This window comes from Talpa occidentalis, unplaced genomic scaffold, assembly GCF_014898055.3.
Source record: "Talpa occidentalis isolate TD23 unplaced genomic scaffold, MPIMG_talOcc4v2.1 talOcc4.5, whole genome shotgun sequence".
In the NCBI taxonomy this organism is placed as follows: domain Eukaryota; kingdom Metazoa; phylum Chordata; class Mammalia; order Eulipotyphla; family Talpidae; genus Talpa; species Talpa occidentalis.
Window position 1 is genome coordinate 49,223,882 of NW_023604861.1, and position 20,271 is coordinate 49,244,152.

A 20,271-nucleotide genomic window follows, 5' to 3' on the forward strand; every position below is an offset into this window, starting at 1 on the left:
GGGAGGACCTTTTTCCAGATCTTGGGTCTTTATGGAGGAAAATCAGAGAGCACTTCTGTGAACGGTGGTTGTTGGATCTACCGCCATAATACTTCCCCTTTTCCCTTTATTTCCTCTCGCAAGAGCAATTTCTTCCCTTTCTCATACAGTGATGTGCTAAAAGTTTTTTTTTTTTTTTTTTTGAGTATGATCGACTTTCATGATGGGATTTGTTCAAGTTTGAAAGCCTCGGCGAGCAATTATTACCTTTTCACTGTTCTTTGGGTTATTATCTTCTAATTCAGATTTTTTATTTCCAGTTTAAGAGCCCATGATTTCAGATTTTTTGAAATGGCAGAATGGTGCAATTTAGGAAAAGACAGCGACATTTTCACATTGCTGTCTTAGTAGTCTACTGGAGCCTTTACGCCTCCCCCGTTTTAAAAATTTAAATTCCCTTTATACGGACCTTATTTCTGTGCCCCTGATATTTCGAAAGGTGCTCAGTGGAAAAATCGAGTGAGATTAATTGGTAATTAATTGTTCACACGCATGATTAAGTAAGCAACAATGTGATTTAAAATGTTCGGGGATCTTGGACAGAGAAGGCTGTAATTGCTGGTGAGAAGCGTCTGGACTTGGCGGTTATCTGCTTTAGTAGAAGAAAGAGGGCATTGCTGGGGGGCAGTCCTGGGAGCTGGGGCGGCTGCAGGGAAGGGAAATTGACTAGGTGATTCCTGGCTGCATCAGTTGGCTTGCTGCCTGGAAGTTTTGCTAGTAACCAAATAGGGTGGGTGGTAGCTGAAATTGGCATTCTATTTATACCATTGCACTTTATAATGCTGTACAAGGGATGTAATATTTGTATATAATATATTCAGTGTAAGGGCTGAAATACACACGTGTATCTATTTTTTATTGCACTTAAGGGAATAGCTGCACTGTCCATACTTGATAATACCTTAAAGGACGTTCAGAATGAACTAAAATGTCATTACGTCTTTAGAGAGATCTATTAGATTGTGAAGTTGTCAGATAAGCATAATAAATAAGACATAAAACCTATTAAAAGGTCCCTGTGAGACATTTGGCTTTGTGAACTGACTTTCATGGGTTGGTACAGAGAGGAAGCTGTATTCTTGGAGTACTGAGCTAAACCATGAGTGTGTTTTATTGAGCTCTCATTTGCTGTCTTGTGGGGAGGGGGGGGAGCAAAAAGGATGTGGTGCCCACTCTTTATATATTTTGGAATGAAGGTTCTTGGAATCGTGCTGAAAGAGAAAATTATGATAGGCGCTCTGAGACATGTGAACAATTCCGATAGTTTAAAAATACATATTCTCTGAGACTGGCCTGACTGCATGTAGTCAGGTTTCCCACAAACTATAGCATATTCATTTATGTTTTTAGGAAAAAAGTCAATACAGAAAATTTATTTAAAACCCATACGATTATATGTACACAATTCACTGTAATTTCAATTTTAAATTCTGGCACCAGTTCTAGAATCAAAATTTATTCAAGTCTCAGGTCACTCACTGTGTGGCTTTTCGTGGCTTTGAGCTTCAGTTTTTGTGTATAAAATGGGAGGCATAGACTAGATAAAATGGTAGAACTTTGCTGTCTCTTCCAGTTTTAATATACTGATTATGATGTAGCAGAGAATGCTGTTTCCCTCCACCATACCATGTATTCCCTTCTTTTACTGAACAGACAAAACTCTTGCATCATCTAGAGTGTTGTAGACTGAATTGTCTACCCTTAAATTCACATACTGAAGCCTCACTGCTTAATGTGACTATATTTGAAGAGGGGCCTTAGGAGGTAATTAAGGTTTAATGAGGTCATAAGGGTGGAATCCTAATCCAATAAGACTGGTGATCTTTAAGGAATGCATGCAATCAGAGAAAAGGCTATGTGAAGACATAGGGAGATGTCCCTTTGCCAGCCAAAGTCAGAGGCCTCAACAGAAACCTACCTTGCTAATACCTTGATCTCAGAATTCCAGCCCCCAGAAGTATGAGAAGTGAATTTCTGTTGCTTACGCTCCCTGGTATATGGTTTCTGTTATGGCAGTCTGAGCTGACTAGTAATACAGATGATAAGAAGAGTGGATAAATGAAGGCTGTGAGGCTGCTCTAGCAGGAAGACGTTTCTCAGAGGTATTTGCAAGTAGAGGTAGCCAGGGAACTATCTATAGAGATTTTTGTGGATCTCCTAGTAAAGTTTATTAAATGTGACCATCCTGGTTAGGATGCAGACCCTGAATGAGGTTCTCCATCCAGTGCCTCCTTGAGAATCTTGCTCAAGAATGCAACGAGGGGGGCCTCCCCTGGTGGCGCAGGTTGTTGAGCACTGCACTGTGAAGCTGTCCGCAGCCTCTGCAGTGCCAGGTTCGATCCCGGCTGGCCGGCGAGGGTCCCATATGGCACGACAGACCTCTCCTGCCGCGCCTGCTGCTCCCCTCAGCAGTGCATTTCCTTGGTCTGCCTGTTCTGTTCCCCGCTCTGGCTCTGGTGAATTCTCTCACCCTCCTGCGCTTCCGACTATATCAAGTGCTTGTATAAATAAATAACTAAATCTTAAAAAAAAAAAACACAAAAACAAAAAAACAGAAAATGGAGACCAAATCCCACCAAAAGGCAGGGATTTAGTGTTGAGTCTTTGGCTACTATGGTTTACTCTACGCATGCTTCATAATTCAGCTCTCACTGTTTTGGGTAGGGGGTCCTGTACCTTCCTTCTTCTAATCGCAATGGGACTACATAAGCTGTAAAGATGCCTCAAAGACACATATATTGCAGAAAAGGTTATTGGTAGAAACAGTAGGTCAAAAACACTGGTAGCAGGGATTTCCCAGACCCCAAGCTACTCCTGTCTCAGGGTGGTAGAGCAGAAAGGATAGCACCACCTGGGTGTCACGTGAATGTGGAGGCCTCTGCTAACCCTGAGTCCTCTGTTTCAGCTCCTGTGTTACATGAGATTAAAAATAATAAGCCTCTTTCTTCTTTGAGCCTCAGTTGTTTGGGTTTTCTGTTATATGCAGCCAAACCTAATCCTAATTGATTGATCTATGAAGAGGCTTATTTGAATTTGTGGTAAGATAATGGGTATTAACTTTTATCTTTCTGATCCCTGTCTCCACTCTGAGTCAAAATTGCTTTTCTTTGCACCTGCCAAAATTAGGAATGATTTTCCATTCTGAGCAGGTCTTACTCAGATACCTTTCACTGACCTGACTCCGGGTTGTTTTGTGCTTTTTTTCTTTTTTTTAATTATTAAACCCTTTAGTTTTTAAGCAGTACTCAGATATTAATTGACACAGGTTTTATTTATTTATTTATTTTTAAATATTTTATATAATTCTTACATCATTTTTCGTTTTTGTACAATGTATGCATTTTCATTTTGGTTATATTCCCCATACAATTGCACCCCCCCTTATTTTGACCCTAATCGGTCCTCTCCCCGTGCCCCTCCCCCCCCATAATGTGTCTTTGGTTTATAGTTGTTTGTTGATTTTGATTTTTACTTTGTATTAATTAGTCTTTTTCCTGGTCCCTTATTTAGGTTTTCTAAATTCCTGCTATGAGTGAGACCATCCGGTATTTTTCTTTTTCTTTCTGACTTATTTCGCTGAGCATGATCTCTTCCAGCTCCATGTTGCTGCAAACTGCATGTGACACAGGTTTTAACCCTCTGGATGGATTCTTTGTCATCCAGGTAATGGATTTAGCCAATAGTCAAGCTTTCTGGGGGGAATTTCAGGTGTGGGGGAGCATCTGCTTCAGAGGGAGTGAGAGTGGGTAGGATGTGACCTGGCCTTATTTAAAGTCCTCTAAGACAAACATTGGCCTGGTACTGAGCACCCCTTAACTACTGCCCTCATTTAGAGCACCAACGCATGGGTTCTTAGCTTTTCACTGGAAACATAGAGCAATTTCTAGGTATAAAGAATTATTTATGGGGAATTTGCAAATGTTGTGTTTTGCCTCCTTGTAGCCTTATGTGTAACCCATCTTTGGCAGTGCAGATTCTTCCTTAAGAACAATACACGGAGTGTTAATTCATCTTTCCCGATGTAAAGGAAAAGTTGCAGTGTCAGGAGTTCATCAGACTTATTATTGATTGAGCGTCTCCTTTAATTCTGTATTTCAAAGCTGTATTCTCTGTGCCGTCCCAAGAAACCCAGCTCAGTGTAGGTGCTAATTTGAACTACTAGAAAATGTTAACAATTTTAAATAATATTAAAAGGAAAACGGTATTTAAAGTTTCTTTCATTAATTCAAAAAATTCTTGAGTACCTACTCTGTATATTGGCAGTATTGCCTTGGGGATCTGGTCTGTGTTGACCCTGGTAGATCTTGCCATCTCCAGGGGCTGGTGAATTAAATGCAAATTGCACTGGACTTGAGCTGCAGCTCTGTGCTCAGTGCTGTGCAGGGTGCTCTGAGAATGTGTTGCAGAAAGGTAGCTGGCTTTAGCCTGCTCTGGGGCACTGTTTCTGAACAGGGGGTGAGCTTCACCCTCCCTTTGCCCTCCACCATTTGTTGAAGTCTAGAGATGTTTAGATTGTCACAGGGCATGGTTTGGCAGAGAGTGTTACTGGATCTAGAACCAGGGGTGCACAGGATATTCCACCTCTTTGAAGAATTTTCTAACATGTCAGGAGTGACAGATGCAGGGGCTGAAAACTTCCTAGAGGCAGGAACACTAGAGCTCAGATCCGACAGGGGAAACAGGCATCAGTTAAGTGAAGGGAGGAAGAGGAAAGGGAAAGAACTTGGTGCTGCAGGAGAAACCTAGTGGAGAAGGACAGGACTGCAGAGACTGATGGGAAAGAAAGGTGATGTTGTGGGGAGGGGAGAGGGATGCTGGGAAGATCTTTAGGGGCCATGTTTACACAGAACCTTGCAGAAAAGGGTGAGGAGTTTGGACAGTCCTTAGAGCAGTGGGAAGGTGTTGAAGGGCTATCCTAGGAGAGTGACATAATTTGACATCTGTTTTAAGATGCTCACTCTGTGGTACAGGGATTGGAAGGGACCAGTGTGGATGTCGGGGACCACTGAGGAATCCACTATGTGAGAAATGATTAAGAAACTCTAAGACAATGTGATTGATTGAATCGTGGGCTGAGAGAAAAGGGTGAGGTCAAAGATGAGTCATCGTTTCCATCTTTAGCTGTGGGTTGATAGTGATGCTGTGTACTGATATAGGCACTAATGGAAGGGAACCAGATTAAAATTTTATTTGTAAATGTAGGTAAATATAACAACCATAAAATTCATCATTTAAACCACTTTAAAATATGCTGTTCTTCGCAGTAAGTACCCCAGACATTTTTCTAAAATTTACTTTCGGGCTGCCCCAGTGGCACAGTGGGTTGAAAGCAGCGCTGTGAAGCTGTCCACAGCCTCCGCAGCATGGGTTCGATACCCAGCCGGCCAGGGAGAAGCCCACATGGTGCGGCAGACCTCTCCTGTCTCGCCTGCTGCTCCCCTCAGCAGTGTATTTCGGTTCATCTGCCTGTTTTGCTCCCCGCTCTCTCTGGTGAATTCTCTTACCCTCCTGCGCATCTGACCTGTACCCCAGCTTTTGTATAAATAAATAAATCTTAAAAAAAAAATTATTTTCCAAGGCCTCCGTGGTGGCTCAAGGGGTTAAGTACAGTGCTGTGAATCTATCCGCAGCCTGTGCTGCATGGGTTCAATCCCCAGCCAGCCAGGGAGTTCCCACATGGCCCAGCAGACCTCTCCTGTCTTGCCTGCTGCTCCCTTCAGCAGTGTATTTCAGTCTGCCTGTTCTGTTCCGTGTTCTGTCTCTGGTGAATCTTCTCACCACCACCCCCAACACCTCTGTACTGTACCCCACTTCTTGTATGCATAAATAAATAAATCTTTAAAAAGTAAATAAAATAAAATTTACTTTCCATATTTTGGGGAGGTGAAATACTAGTTCAGTTTGTGTAAGTTGAGTTTGGGATGCATGTGAGATGCTCAGATACTTTTGTCAGGTAGGCAGTTAAATCTGGGTTTGGAGCTCAAAAGAGAGGTCCACTGGAGAGAGATGTGGGGGCAATTTGTGTCTTTTTTCTCCCTGAAAGAACTTTGATTGACAAAATAAATCCATTTAAGATTTTACTTAAAAAATGCATGCAGACCAAAGATTTGGTAGAGGTTGGAAAGAAAAAAGTCTTTATCTGCGTGATATAAAACTGCAGTTTTAGACAAAAATAAATGAGTAAAAGTATCAAGTAAGATTTGAATGTATTTCAAGTATAGCAATCCCATTTTCTCCTAGGGATATGACTTATTTTCACTCCTAAAGGAATATTTTATGATCTGAGAAGATGATATGTTTCAGTTTACATCATTGGTCCCCATAAGAAGCTCAAGGCTCTTTATACATTATGTTGAATTTATTTTCTCCAGATTCTTGAGGGTGGATACATGGGAGCTTGTTCTTCAAGTAGGAGATGAATGAAGTAAAGGAATGTAAATGGCCAACGCTTGCTGCAAAAATAGCCCCGTGAAGTCCCGCCACTGCCTGTCTAGCTGACCATCAATTTATGTTAGTCTTTAGCACACACAAGAACCAACACCGTGTCCGAGTCCCCTTGATTAAAATACATATTCCTGGGTTCCAGCTCCAGATTTTCCTGATTTAAACGCTCTGTGATGAGGCCTGTGAATCTTCATTTTTAAAGACCTGAGGTGAGTTACACATGTAAGCAGTGCTTGAACCCTGGCTGGGCCACCATAGATGTAGCAGCTATAAACTGGACAGTGTTCATGCTCATCTGTAGAATGTAAAGATGGTTGCTTTACCTTTACAATGAAATGAGGAGGTGTTTTGGAGGGAGCAGAGGTCTACTATCCAGCAGTCAGGTGTTTTATCTATTGGGGAAAGGAACCAGAAACCTCAGAACTGAGTTTAAACTAAGATTTCTTTCTCTGGTTTCAGCATCATTTGGTAGATTTTCAAATGCCACTGGAAAGACTGTTGTGTGGCACACAAGTTTAAAAAACTAGAGCAGTGGTTGTTAGAGCAAAGGTATTTTTTTTTTTTTAAAGATTTATTTATTTATTTATACAAGCACTGGGTACAGTCAGAAGCATGGGAGGGTGAGAGAATTCACCAGAGACAGAGCGGGGAGCAGAACAGGCAGACTGACGAAGTACACTGCTGAGGGGAGCAGCGGGCGGCAGGAGAGGTCTGCGCACCATGTGAGACCTTTGCCTGGCAGCCTTGATCGAACCAGCGCTGCAGAGGCTGCGGGCACCTTCGCAGCCCAGTGCTCAACCCCTGCGCCACCGGGGGAGGCCCTAGATCAAAGGTTTTTGGACAATAAACAAGTAAGTTCTTGAAGAGGTTAGACCAATTCAGCCTGTAGCTACCATGACTTTGGTGATACTGATGGGGGTGCTTTTAAAACTCACTTCTTGTATTGTGAAAATAGATGCCCAAAAGTTAAGCATAAATTGTGCTTTATAAACCGAGCCTGACAGCTCACTGTCTGGTAGTGGGATTGCAATTCAAAGTGGTGGGAAATACAGATTTCCTTGTGTTGTTCTGGAATAGCGGCTCTCGTGTGCTCTGGTATGTTCTTGGGGGTTGTGGAAGCAGGGATTCTTCTGACCCCAACCTCTGACTCAGCCTATGAAACATGCTTATGAGAGTGGTTTTTTGACTCTCTCCTGAAAGCCTATTTGAGTTGGAATTTTATTTTCATATCCCGAGTGACATATGGGTTTTCATATCATTTAAGTGAGATGAGTCAAAGCAAATGATCTTTTTCTTCCTAAAATATACAGTTATTTCCTATTTCCCCCATTTATTGTCCTTCCTGTATATATATTACGGTCTGGCACATAGAACATATTGGTCCTGGCAGACTTTGTTGCCAAGTGAAGAAAAATTTGTGTTCTACACACCATTTTCCCATTGACTATTGTGATACATCAGGAGATGTGTATCAGGGGAGCAAGATGAAGTTTGGGTGAGTAGTAGACTTAGAAGAGGACTGTCAGATCTGCTCACTGCCATATTGGGGAGGGGGAGGGCCACAATCCTTCCCTTGTTACTTCTCTCAAGTGGCTGAATCACTTTGTAAAGGTTGTAGAGCCCATGGAATGGGGGCACAGGGTTCCTTGCCCTGAATATTGCCCAGCTCTTCACTTGCCAGGCTAGCAGAATTGTGCTGGCATCTGACACCTGGGCAAAACTATGCCTCTTTCTGTGTGTGTGTGTGGGGGGGGCGGCGGGGAAAGCCTGGTGCAATGCTGCACTGTGCTTGCACTGGCTGGCTTTCATTCTCTAGTTCCCCTTTAGGGAAGGGAGCCAAGGCTCAGTAGGGCTGAGTTGCTGGCCCAGGTTGCTTCACTTCTAAGTGGGAGAGCCTGGATTTGAACCGATGTGGTGTGAGTGTAGACTCTGTCCGTAGCTGTGCAGCGCCTCGGAGCCAAGCAGGCCCACAGCCCAGGTACTGCAGCATCCTCCGCTGTGCCCGAAGCTCTGTGGAGAGCACGCATTAAAATCTGCTTAAAGAACTGCTTCTTCCTTTGCTTTTCTCTCTCGCTGCCTAGTCATTCCTTTTTGTCTCCTTTGAGTTTTGTCCCTGTAATATTGGGGTTCCTGTGTCCCATTGTTAACACCCCACACTGTTTCAGTCAGCCAATTTAGTTCCATTGTCCTGTGGAGACACTGGGTTGGTGCCTTTCTCGCTCCCTCTGTGCTGACTGCCACGCTCAGGTTCCTGCTGCTGTTGGTTGTTTCCCGTTGAATGTCTTATAACACTGGATTGAGTTTCCCACTCATCTGCTGTAGGGTAAATGATTGTCAGGCTTTTCTGTCCTCCTGCCATCAGGATAGATGATGGATCCCTGCGGTCCTGAATGCATGCCTGATGGTGGGCACCTGGAACAGGGTGTGGGCATGGATAGGTGAGCACACCTGGGCTGAGAGTCTGGGCTTATAAGGGCGGCATCACAGGAAGAGAAGAGAGCAGAGAATGAAAGAAGCAGAGGAGAGAGAACGAGACTACGAGAGCACGCTGGAGACCCCAGAAGGAGTGAAGATTCACGGGGGGCTAGGCCCCCCAGCACCCCTGCCTGCCATGTACCTGGTAAACGCAACAAAAGCCTGAAAAAGCCACCGAGGGCTCTCGGACTCTCCTTTACCTGTCTGCTCGGTTCATAGAGATCCTACTCCATACCTTCCTGCCGCTACATCTGTTCACTCTCCTTTTTCTCTAGCTGATGAATGGACCCTAGTCTACACCACCCGAAGCCTGGAATTGATACAGAATCACCTCACTCATCTCTTTTGCTCATCAACTCCATGGTCTATCCCTCCTTCATCCATGCTGCTGGTGGGTTCTGCTGTGTAAATGCCCTGACACTTCTTGCTCATTTCCCACTGTGCCCAGGGACTGCCTCATCTCTCATTGTCCGGTGCCTTCAGCCTTCCAGCTGGTATGTTATATCCCTTTTGTCCTCCCACAGATCACCCCACGATACAGCTAACCTGCTTAAGACACACATTGCAACATGGCACTCCTCTTCTTCAAAGCCCACCAAATCTTTTCAGGCACTCAGAATAAAACCGGGCTTCCCACAACTAACCCCTTTCAAAATACAGCCCCTGGCATGACCAGCCTCAGCTTTAGCCCCAGTCACTCTCCTTTTTGCAGGCACCCTGCTCCTCCTATGTGGGCTTTGTATGCAGAACTGCGGGCACGCGTCTATTTCTGGGCCTCCTTGTCTTTGTACTCTAAGTCCCTGCTGCCTGGAATTTACCTCCTCAATCCTGACTTGAGCTTGTTCCAAGCACTCCCCTCCCTGTCAGCCTGCCCCTCCCTCTGCTCCCCTGTCTGGGTGAGGTGCCCTCTCCCACTACAAGGCCAGGAGTTTCCAGAGCCAGGTAAGACACAGTCTACTCTCATACCTCAGAATGTTAGTAGCTCCTCCGATAACAATGGTGATTAGTTGCATTTGTTGTAAGGCTAACGGACAAAACATTGTTGAAGAAAACAATGTTCATTGACAAGATCCTTTCCTTAAAAGGGGGTTTACTTAAAGTCATAGTGTCCAGAAACCTTAGAGACAATAAGCGCCTGCACTAACTGCACTCTCTTTACTGCCCTGAGCAGCTGTGCACTGGCTGACTGATGGCTTGTATCTGGCGTTAGTCAGGAGCTCCTCAGGGAGCTGCTCCTCCATCTAACCTGGCTCTTTGTGTTGTGTGTGACACATAATCTACACACAGCCACTCTTAGATTTTCTGCCCAACAAATGAGAATATAAATTAATAATGATAATGATGCTAGTTGCTAACAGCCAGCACACTTATCTTGTGCCAGCCCCTGTTCTAGGAACTGTAGGGAGGCCAAGCCATTGCGCCTTGGCCACTGCTTGGACCGTTTCTGTTGTGCAGTGTGTGGTGACAGGCCCTCACTCCTGGGGTTGTGTTGTGGGGCCCTGTGGTGGATGGAGCTGCTGTTTAGCTGGTCCATAACATCAGGGAAAGTGGATTTGTCTGAGGGCCTGAGAAGGAGCACAGAAAGGCACCTCTCCCCAACCTCCCTTCTTCCCCTCCCAGTTGCTAGACCCAGGTTTCTTCAAAATAGGTAATTGGAACCAAGAAATTGGCTGTGGTCTGTGCATCCTGGAGCTTAAAGCCCCCTCCCGAGGACCTGGAATTAATCCTGAAAAGCTCCAAGGAGTGGGAACCACTGGGGCTGGAGCTGTGCGGGGTGAGACATTTTTTGTAAGTAGGTCACAGGAAAGAAAGTGAAGCCCCAAAAGCTTCTTCCTGTGAGGTGTCAGTATAAAACTCTGACCTTGTGGGGGGCACCAGCTCCCAGGGTGTGTGCTGTGAGCTTTGGGGCAGGTGGTTTTATTCCCCTCTCCTGGCTTGTGCACACAGGTCCACCCAGGCTGCCCAAATGGATGGTAATTATTTTCACCACCAGCAGAGTTGTCATTGCATCTATCCTCTGAACTTCTACTGGATGCTGAGCTCTGCTCTGAAGCTTTATGCATTGCCTTACTAATCCTGGCAATGCCCCAAGGTGGGTTTATTGAGCATCTTAGTTTTTGTTTTGTTTTTTTTTTTGTAATAAATTTGGCTTCTTTGGCAGCTTTACTGGAAAAGTTTGGGAGCACATGCTGAGGAACAGGAACAAAATACTGGATAGGACTTAGGAGGTACAATAATTTTTTCTGCATGGGCTTGGGGTCTGTCAATCCCGCACAGGAATTTCGAGAAAGGATAGTTGATTAGTGTTGCTTAAGTGCATTGCAATTAATTGCTCTCTAGTTTTTCTTGTACTCTAGGGCTTAGGTTAACCTATAAATCTCATTCCCAGGTTAGTTGTAAGATCTTGATTTATCTCCCAGTAACGGTGTGCTAACACACTATTTGGCTTGAATTATTTAGAGTTATCATGAAACAGGTCTTATTTCTATTGCCTGCCCTGATTTGCACTTTAAATATAGTTCCCTGTTGAGAGTCCAGGATTCTCTCATTTCAGCTCTTCTAATCAGGAACAAAGATCAAACACACCCACTGGTGACTACCCATCTGGGGTAAAAATTTCTGGCCCAAACAGCAGTGTCCGGGGAAGAGGGATTACCCGCTTACTAGAGAGCATCTCCAATTCCTCCAGCAATATCCACAGATTCCCCAGCCATGAGACCGCACTCTCACCTTACATGGCCCAGAAAGATGGCTACAAATCTTTCTCTTCCTTATCTTAATGATGGTACTTTTTTCAATTTCTGGAAAAATGACAGGCCCAACTTCCCTTCTGACTAAGGTCATATTAAACAAATCACATCAATGATAAATGTCACTACAGTAAAAACTACTGAATTTGTAAGGAAATTCTGTTTCATAGATTAAAAATAATTGTGGTTGGAGAAGATCCTGGCACTTTTGCCCCCCCCCCCCCGTTGAGGGCTTGTTCTATTTCCTGACTGTAGATTGTAATGCCATTAAAATTTTGAGTCCTATAAGAACAAAAAAAATAAATAAATAAATAAATAAATAAATATAGTTCCCTGTAGCAATTCACCGGAATTCATGTTGAAAATAGAAAAGGGAAAATTACTTTTAAACAGCAGTTTGGCATATAAGAGCATGATTTACCTTGGAATTTTTCTCCAGCTGTACATTAAGGCCAAGCTTTCTAGAATATTTTTTCCCTATTGGATCTGGAAATTAGAATGAAACCTAAACAGCAAACACTGAACCCCAAGAGGTTACTCCCTCTGGTTTGGGGGAGTTCATATTTTCTTCTCTCCTTCCCTCCCTCAGGGGGCATTAATCTCCTGCTGTGCGCATTTGTTAGGATTGTTGAAAGTGAGAGGTAATTTCTTATCTCATTTGCTAATTTTTCTCACTTTTCTTCTCTATTTGCATCATTTCCTCTTCATTTCCACTAACTATAAAAACCAGAATGTTGTTGATAGGAATTCTGCAAACAATTCATTCTTTTAAGATTGGATTTATCAGTAGCATAGCATTTTCTGTGCTTTCAAACACATTTAGTCCTTTGATGATTTGTTTTATTTAGATTTTGGAAATGTAAAGATAAAACCAACCTGTATTTTTTTTTTATATTCACCTGGTGGGAATTATATTGTCATATGCTTCCTTTTATGATGGGTAGTAACTCTGATAGCATTTCTTTTGTTATTTCTTTAAGAATTGTATAATTTATCTTTGTCATAGAAAAAAAGGAAGTTTTAATTTCACAGCAGAATGAAGGGGAGAATGACTTTTTTGAAGGGATATTTTGACTCTTGATCTATGCATTCTTGGAGAGAACTAAACTCTAGTTTACCTTTCCTCAGAAACTTATTTTCTGAATGAAGATGCTAGGGTATCTTGATTAGGATAAGTTGAATTTTTGGAATTTACTTGATTTATGGGAATCTCTCCTCTATGAATTCACTACTTTAAACAATAACATTGTCAAATAATATTAGCTGCTTATTCATGAAAAAATGTGATGGATTAATATCTGAGCTAGTAGCTAATAAAGACATGTTTTCTTCTGTATTGAATGGACATTCTGAAGGGCCAGGGGGCTCTGTGATGTGCTCTTCTTTTTTTAAAAATAATTTTATTTTTTTATGCATACAAGAACTGTGGTGTAGGCCAGAGAGGTAAGGGGTGAGAGGATTTACCAGAGACAGAGTGGAGAGCAGAACAGGCAGATCCACTGAAATACACTGCTGAGGGGATCAGCAGGCAAGACAGGAGAGGTCTGCTGCACCATGTGGGTTAGCTCCATGGCCTGGGATCAAACTCCTGTCACAGTGGCTGGTAATAGCTTGATAGCACTGAGACTTTAACCCCTGCACCACCAGGGAGGCCCTGCTGTTCTTTTTCACATAGCCATTTGACCTTGCAAAAAAGTAAGGTAAGGCTGAACACTGGTTGATACTACATGTTGAGTCATTGAACATGTTTAATTGAGAATATTATTTTTTCTTGATTAGAGAGCCTTGGCTCTCCACCTTTGGTATTAGGAATTGATGGGGTCAGGAAGATAAATTTTTGCATCACATTTATCTATTTGATTGACCACAAGTTTTATATTCTGCAGATTGTCACTGTGTTCTGTGGTGCTGGGTGATGTTAATGTGTTACAACCTTTGTATGTTTATGAATAATTTCATTTCAGATGTCTTTTTGAAGAGTTCAAGCCTGCTACTAACTGAGGGTGAAATAAAATGAAACCAAAAAATTAAGTACAATTTAAATACTGTTTGGAGGTTAAAGCTCTCCTTTTTTTTTTCTTAGAACTTAATGAATGATTTGTGTTTGTGTATAAAAAGTGAGAAAGTAGGTCTGATTTCTAAGTAAAATAGGGGGATAGGGGAATTCACTAAACTTCAGCCCAGGGTTGCTCTGCCTGCTGTAAGGAGTAGACAACCCTTAAATGATGGTTTCCCTCACAGGCATCATGAAGACGTTCATTCGTTCTTAGGTTCATTCACTTGGTGAATATTTAATGAGTTTCTTCTGTGTGTTATCTAGATGGTAGGTTCCAGGGCAAACAGTATATAAAAACTCATTTCCTGCCCTCATAGAGCTTACCTAATCCATAAAACAAGCAATAAATCAACACATAGTCTGTCAGTGATGGCAAGTGCTCTGGAGAAGAATAATGCAGGGTGAGAGAGGTATGGATAGAAAGGAGTGGGAGATTTACTATTTCTTATGGTAAGTGTGGTCTCAGGAGGCCTCATATGACTGCTGTTATCTAAATTCCATGCATAGAGGTTCATCTGACTTACATTTCAATTTCACCCAGCCTTTTGAAATGTCATCCTGGAAATGGAAATGATTAAACTATGTTAGTCATTTGCTTCTTCGGGTGTGTGTGCTTTAGAGTTTTTTCCTTTGAGCAAATGTTAATGGAGAGAGACTCTGAGGCTGAGGCTGTCTGGGGGTGGGGTGGCACCAGAGGTGCCCAGTGGGTGAGGTTGTCGCCTGCCTCTGGGAAGGGTCTCCTCTTACCCAGGGATTCCTACCACTGATGCACCTTATGCTGTTGGTCCATGGAACTGCCTAACCCTTTGAATACTTTTCTGCTGTCTGGCATTGCCCATTCACTCCTGGGAAATGCTAATTAAAGAAAGTAAACTATGAGATACTCTCCTCTTAGCTCCTCAGGAAAAACATACTGTAAAATTAAAGGTATTATTTTTTTGTCTGGTTAACCTTCCTGGCTGTTTAATTTATCATTTTGTCTATTTTTCAGTGTTACTGTTACGCTACTTTTTAAAATGTAGAACTTAGCTGTATCTCTAGGGAGCTATTTATGTATTTACGAACTCTGACTCAGAACATTAAATCATCCTGCATGGGAAATGGTTTTGACTCCCTGCACTCTCCTGGTCCCATTGCTGTAGTAGGTTCTGGTACCTCTTCTTACCTGTCCATAGCAGTGTCTGCACCACACTGCTAACCCTGCAACTCTCGAGACAAAGCTTGCTCCAAATTTAGCTGTTACCAGCCAGACTCCGGCAAGCACTGTCAGAGTGGGAATGTGTACGACTTTCCTCTGGATTCTCAGGAATTCTCTTGTGCTTAAGAAAGCACTTTAAGAAGTTGTACACATGTTTTTCTGTGCTTTATTTCTGAAGATACAAACGATGTACGCAGATGTACTCTTTGAGGTAGTATTTTTCTAGCTTGGTCACCTAAGCGTGTTGACTTCGCACTGATGAATAATTTTAGGTCTGGAGATGAAGGCCGTCAGCAGTGCTGTTTGCAGTTTGCAGCAATGCAGCTGCTTAAAAATGAGCAAAATCTGTCTTGTTAAAGTATCCTTTTCCCCCTCATTTTAAGCAGAACTGTTGAATTTGAGAATGAATCTTAATTGCTAATTTTAATGTAAAAATGTTTCCTTTTTTCTAGCTTTTGCTTTGGTTTCTGAAGATCTAAAGAAAGAGGTCAAGCAATCAAAGGTACTAATTTCTATGATCATATCTACTGTGATTCCTTTTTCTTTTAGTGAAACTGATTTCATCTTTCAGTAGTTATCAATTTTTTAATGTTTTTTTTCTTTTCTTTTTCTTTTTTATATTAATTTTTAAATTTTTTTTTACATCATTGTTCATTTTTAAACAATATTTGCTTCTCCCCACCCCTTCAGGTGTAGTCCCCATAGAGTTTCCCTCACCAATGCACCCATGCACCATCACCTCAGTCCCCTCTGCTCCTCCCTCCCTCCCTCCCTCCCTCCCTCCCTCCCTCCCTCCGATCCCTCTCCCTTCTCCCCTGCACTATGTCTCTGATTTATAATTGTCTGTTTTTGCTTTGTTGTGTTTTGTACTGTTTTTATTTTTTTTACACTGATATCTTATTTGGTTCCCCTATATTCCTGCCATAAGTGAAACTTTCAAATTTTCTTTAATGAATTAGTGAAATGATCAGTGTAGATGTTGAATCCCTATTAGCAATCTAAGACTTTACAGAATTTACAAAAATTAGCTTGCAAAATTTTAATAGTTAAAGCAGATGCGCTAGGTTTTAAATTTTGTTTTAAGGAAAAGATGTTTTGATATGAAGTTAGACATTTAAAAAATCTGCTTAGATATGATGGTTTTCTCTAGTCTTTACCCATCTTATTCTTGGGCTTAATTTTCCCAGTCTGTGAAAGAAGGTATATGCTGTCTCTGAGGTTTCAAGAGTCTCAATACCCCTTACCTTGAAGGTGACGCAGTGTGAGAGAGCATGCTGGGGACCAGTCAGAGACCCCATAAGATGATTCCCAGACTTCCTGCATGGTGAGAACCAGAAATCAAGACCTGGGGACTTATGGGGATTCTTTGCACTTACTCTTCTCAGTTGCTTCTTTCTCCTCGTTGTTTACATTCAAGCTCCTCATCTAAGTTTGACTGTTTGGGCTTTGCACTAGGTCAGTTTAGCATACAAGAAAGAGAAACACTATTTTAAAAAGAAGAGTTATTCTTGTCATGTTAATTAAGGCTCAGTTGACTTTATTTTGTACCTCACATTTAACATAGTAGTATTTCTTAATAGAATGTTTGTTTTATTAATAGAATATTATCTGTTCTAACTATACTATGGGATTCCTACATAGGGGAAATATTAATATTTCCTTTTAGTTTTAAGACCTTTTATGATTAATAAAGCATTTTTGGACATTTCATTGAATTTGATCTTCTCAATAATGCTATTATTGCTAAGCAAAGCAGGTATTTCCATGTATAGCAGAGAAAATTCACCCTCAGAGAAATTAAGTGATTTGACCAAGCTCACGTGACTATTAAAAGGTGAAGTTAGAATTCAAATTTTCTGAACCCTTTAATTTTTCACACTATAATTTTATGTTACACACAACATGCAGTAATGTCTAAGAGTGTGTGTGTGTATGACTGTGAGTGGAGGGGTATAGGGGAGAGCAATAATGAGGCTCATTTAAAACAATTATAAAGTGCTACCAAAAGGTTTTAACAAGGAATTACAATTTTTATGTTATGAATTTAGAAAATATAACATGTATTTCCAAATACAGATTTTTAACTAATCTTTTCAAATGAGGACTATATATATCTTTTGTCTTAAACACATACATAAATACAGAGATAAGGTAAATCCCATATCTTAGTGTCATTTTTCATGCACAGGTTTTAAAGCCCTTAAAAAATGTCCTTAAGCCCATCTGTACTGAGGCCACAAGACCACAAGAAGCAGCTAATTCCATGAGGAGAGGCAATGATAAAATGTCTACTGTACACTATACCTGAGGGAGAGGATAGAAGAGAATCCTTTTGTCCAAGGTTCTCCATAGTCTATGGATGAATCCAGAGATAAGATTTAAGGATCTTAACAATAACCACATTAATTTATGGTTTTTACTAATTTATCATCCTTGGTGAGCTGATCAGAATCTGCCCAGTCCTTGCTGCTCAGAGAAGCACCTTCTGTCCTCATGTCCTTGCACCCTGCTTTAGTTAGGGGTCCCTAGAGGTCTGTCTTTAGAAGGTGGGCCAGTCCTACTCAGGGCTACAGTCTTTCCCCACACAGTGTTCAGGTTGGCATCAGGTGGCTTCACTTCAGATTCTGAGTGCTGCCTGAGCCTGGCCCTACCACTCATGGCTGACGTCTGGCCCCAGACTCCTCTCCTGGGTGTCTGTTCTACTACCGTCCCTGATTCTGACCTTCCCCAGCTTTCATGGGAGCTTACCTGCTCTAGGCACATACCTGTCTTCAGCCTGTAGTGTTGCTTAGTCTTAGGTCCTGTGGAGATTTGTGACATTGTGTCCTACATGATGTTGAGTCAGAGCTGGACACTGGCGCCCAACTGCTGATTCACATCCTTTCTCCAACAGTGACCTGCTGTGGGAGTTACTGAACCTCACGAGGCTCATCTGTAACACTGAATAATAAGACATGTCTCTGTGTCCATCACTTAGAATAGTGCCGGCCCTATTTAAATGTTTACTTATTATGATTGCAAAAAATGAATTATGCAGCCTTTCCTAAGGCTATGGTTTCTTGAAGAAAAAGAGAAACTATAAACCTTACTGTTTTTATCAGTTAAATTTTTTTATATGGTGGTAGTTAACTTACGAAATAAATGATGATGAGAATGAGGCTATGGACAAACAATTTGGGCAGAAATTTCCCTCTACCTCTCTAGGTTCTTCTCAGGCTGGTTGAGTAATCAAATTAACATTGACAGATTAGTAGGAGAAAAGGACAAATTTAATTACAAACATATAGAGGATATACTAGGATGTGCAATGGGGCAAACCAAGGCTGTATGTCCTGAGCTAAGAAATGGGATCGAGGCCTGGGGGCTTCAAGGAGAGGGAGGGGCTCACATGGCATCCAGATGCTGTTTGCTCTGCCATATACATAGGTTTCTCTGATAAAAAGGTATTTCTGATAAAAACCCTAATTCTGGGTAGTATTCTCAATTTTCATTCTTCTAGGTAGTTAAGGGAATGGTAAGTTTCTCAAAAGGGCTTCAGTCGACCTCCGTTTGAAATAATATATGTGTCAAAGTGACGTGTCTTAGGGAAGCCTGTCCTTCATTAGCTTTGTATTGGGCTGTTGGAATTGTTGACGCATTTTACTTGAAAAACGCAGAAAAAATACAACATGAATTTTTCCAACACCCCTGTGAAATAGGTTTTATAATTCTTATACCTATTCCATAGATAAGAAACTGAGGCCTAAGCCTGATAAGTAGTAGAGGCAGAGTTAGAACACAGGACCAGCTCACAACCAAGCGCATTAATGAACACATTGTGATTAATTAATTTTATTCAGAATCTGGGAGGTGGTAGTAGTTGTCAGTAGGTAGGAGATGCCATTTTACTTCTTTCTCTTTTTAAAAGATTTCCTAACAAATTCTTTCAAGTATAGTTTATATTATTTTAATAAGGAATTTATAAACTAATATTATAGGTATGGATTGCAAGTGTTCAGATCTATTGTGCTTAAAAAATAAAACCTGTCCAAAAGGGGACTTGGATTTGTTATTTCCTGTGTAGGGTAGGAGCTGCCTGTGGGGTAGATGCATTAGGAACAAATCCCTTTCCTCTCTGAATAGCAATTCAGTTGACTTATAAAAACCTTGACAGTGAGCACATTTTGATTGATATTGATAGTCAGTGTAAGAAACATGCAGCAGCAGAGATAATAAAACAAACCATGTGTTTCTTCTTCGGAAGAACTAAGCCTTTTCAAAAAAGAAACTGAAGACAGATTTTTAAATGTTTATCAATTCATTCATTTAGTATAATTTTCTTTCTCAAAAGGGAAATTACTTAAGACCATTTTGGTTCTGTTTCAATTCACCCAATTCAGCCATTCCTTGGATATTTTATTTTTATAGTTTATAAATTAAGCCATTTGAAATGGCTGATTGTGTCGTGTCAGCCAGTCGAAACTACAATGCTTAATAACAAATAGAGAGATACATAATTTTGGTTGCTTTTCTTTGGTTTTAAAGATATCTGGTAGCAAATTCAGTTGGTATTCCAGCTTGTTTAAAATTTACTCAGTCTGGAAACACTGAGTCAGGTTATTTTTTGCTTTTCAACTTGTTGGTGAAGGTGACTTTTGCAGCTGGCATCACTTGTAGTGTACTTTCAGATTACGTTCACATCTACTGCTGCAGGTTTTCTGAAGAACGTCTTTGGAGAAAGACTGGGCAGGAGTTATCATAGGACTTTGAAAGGAACATTGGAAAGGAGTTGAAAGACCAGAGTTCTAACCCTCGTTCTGAAGCGTATGACTGGAGTGACTACTGGATACTTCACCTTTTTTGAGCCTCCATTATCTCATCTGTTAAATTGGATCATCTTCAGTCCTGTTAATTTTTGCTTTTAATTTGGTGAAATACACATAACATAAAAATTTCACTTCAGCCGTTTGTCAGTGCGCAGCTAGGTATCATTAAGTATATCCATATTGTTGTGCAAGCAATCTCCAGGATTTTCACATTTTACAAAATCAAAACTCCTGTCCCCATTAAACAACTCCTGTGTTCCTTTCCAGAAGCCCCTGACAATCACTCTTTTACTTTGTCTCTGTGAATCTGACTACTTTAGAAACATCATATAAGAGAAATCATACAGTATTTGTTTCACTTAGTATAAAATTTCACTTGGTATGTTTTACTTATTTCACTTAGTATAATGTCCTCAAGATTCACCCACGTTTACCATAGGCTGAATAATATTCTGTCGTAGGTACATGCTGCATTTTCTTTATTCATTCCAGTGCTATATTTTA

General features: G+C 41.3%; 1 protein-coding gene across 6 annotated transcripts in view; it reads left to right on the forward strand.

The window, feature by feature from the left end:
* The window catches only part of B3GLCT (beta 3-glucosyltransferase), a 101,919-nt gene that overhangs the window by 799 nt on the left and 80,849 nt on the right, over positions 1-20,271 (forward strand). The window contains exons 1-4 of one of the 6 annotated variants that reach the window (XM_054701366.1): positions 3,688-3,702; positions 6,626-6,692; positions 9,234-9,349; positions 15,415-15,464. In XM_054701366.1, coding sequence (XP_054557341.1) covers positions 9,241-9,349; positions 15,415-15,464 — 159 coding nt within the window. In that variant the 5' untranslated portion in view covers positions 3,688-3,702; positions 6,626-6,692; positions 9,234-9,240. Of the gene's footprint in view, positions 1-3,687; positions 3,703-6,377; positions 6,693-9,233; positions 9,350-10,910; positions 11,051-15,414; positions 15,465-16,213; positions 16,287-20,271 lie in introns of those variants that run through there. The other 5 variants (XM_054701367.1, XM_037527127.2, XM_037527131.2 and 2 more) reach the window with 5 other exon arrangements.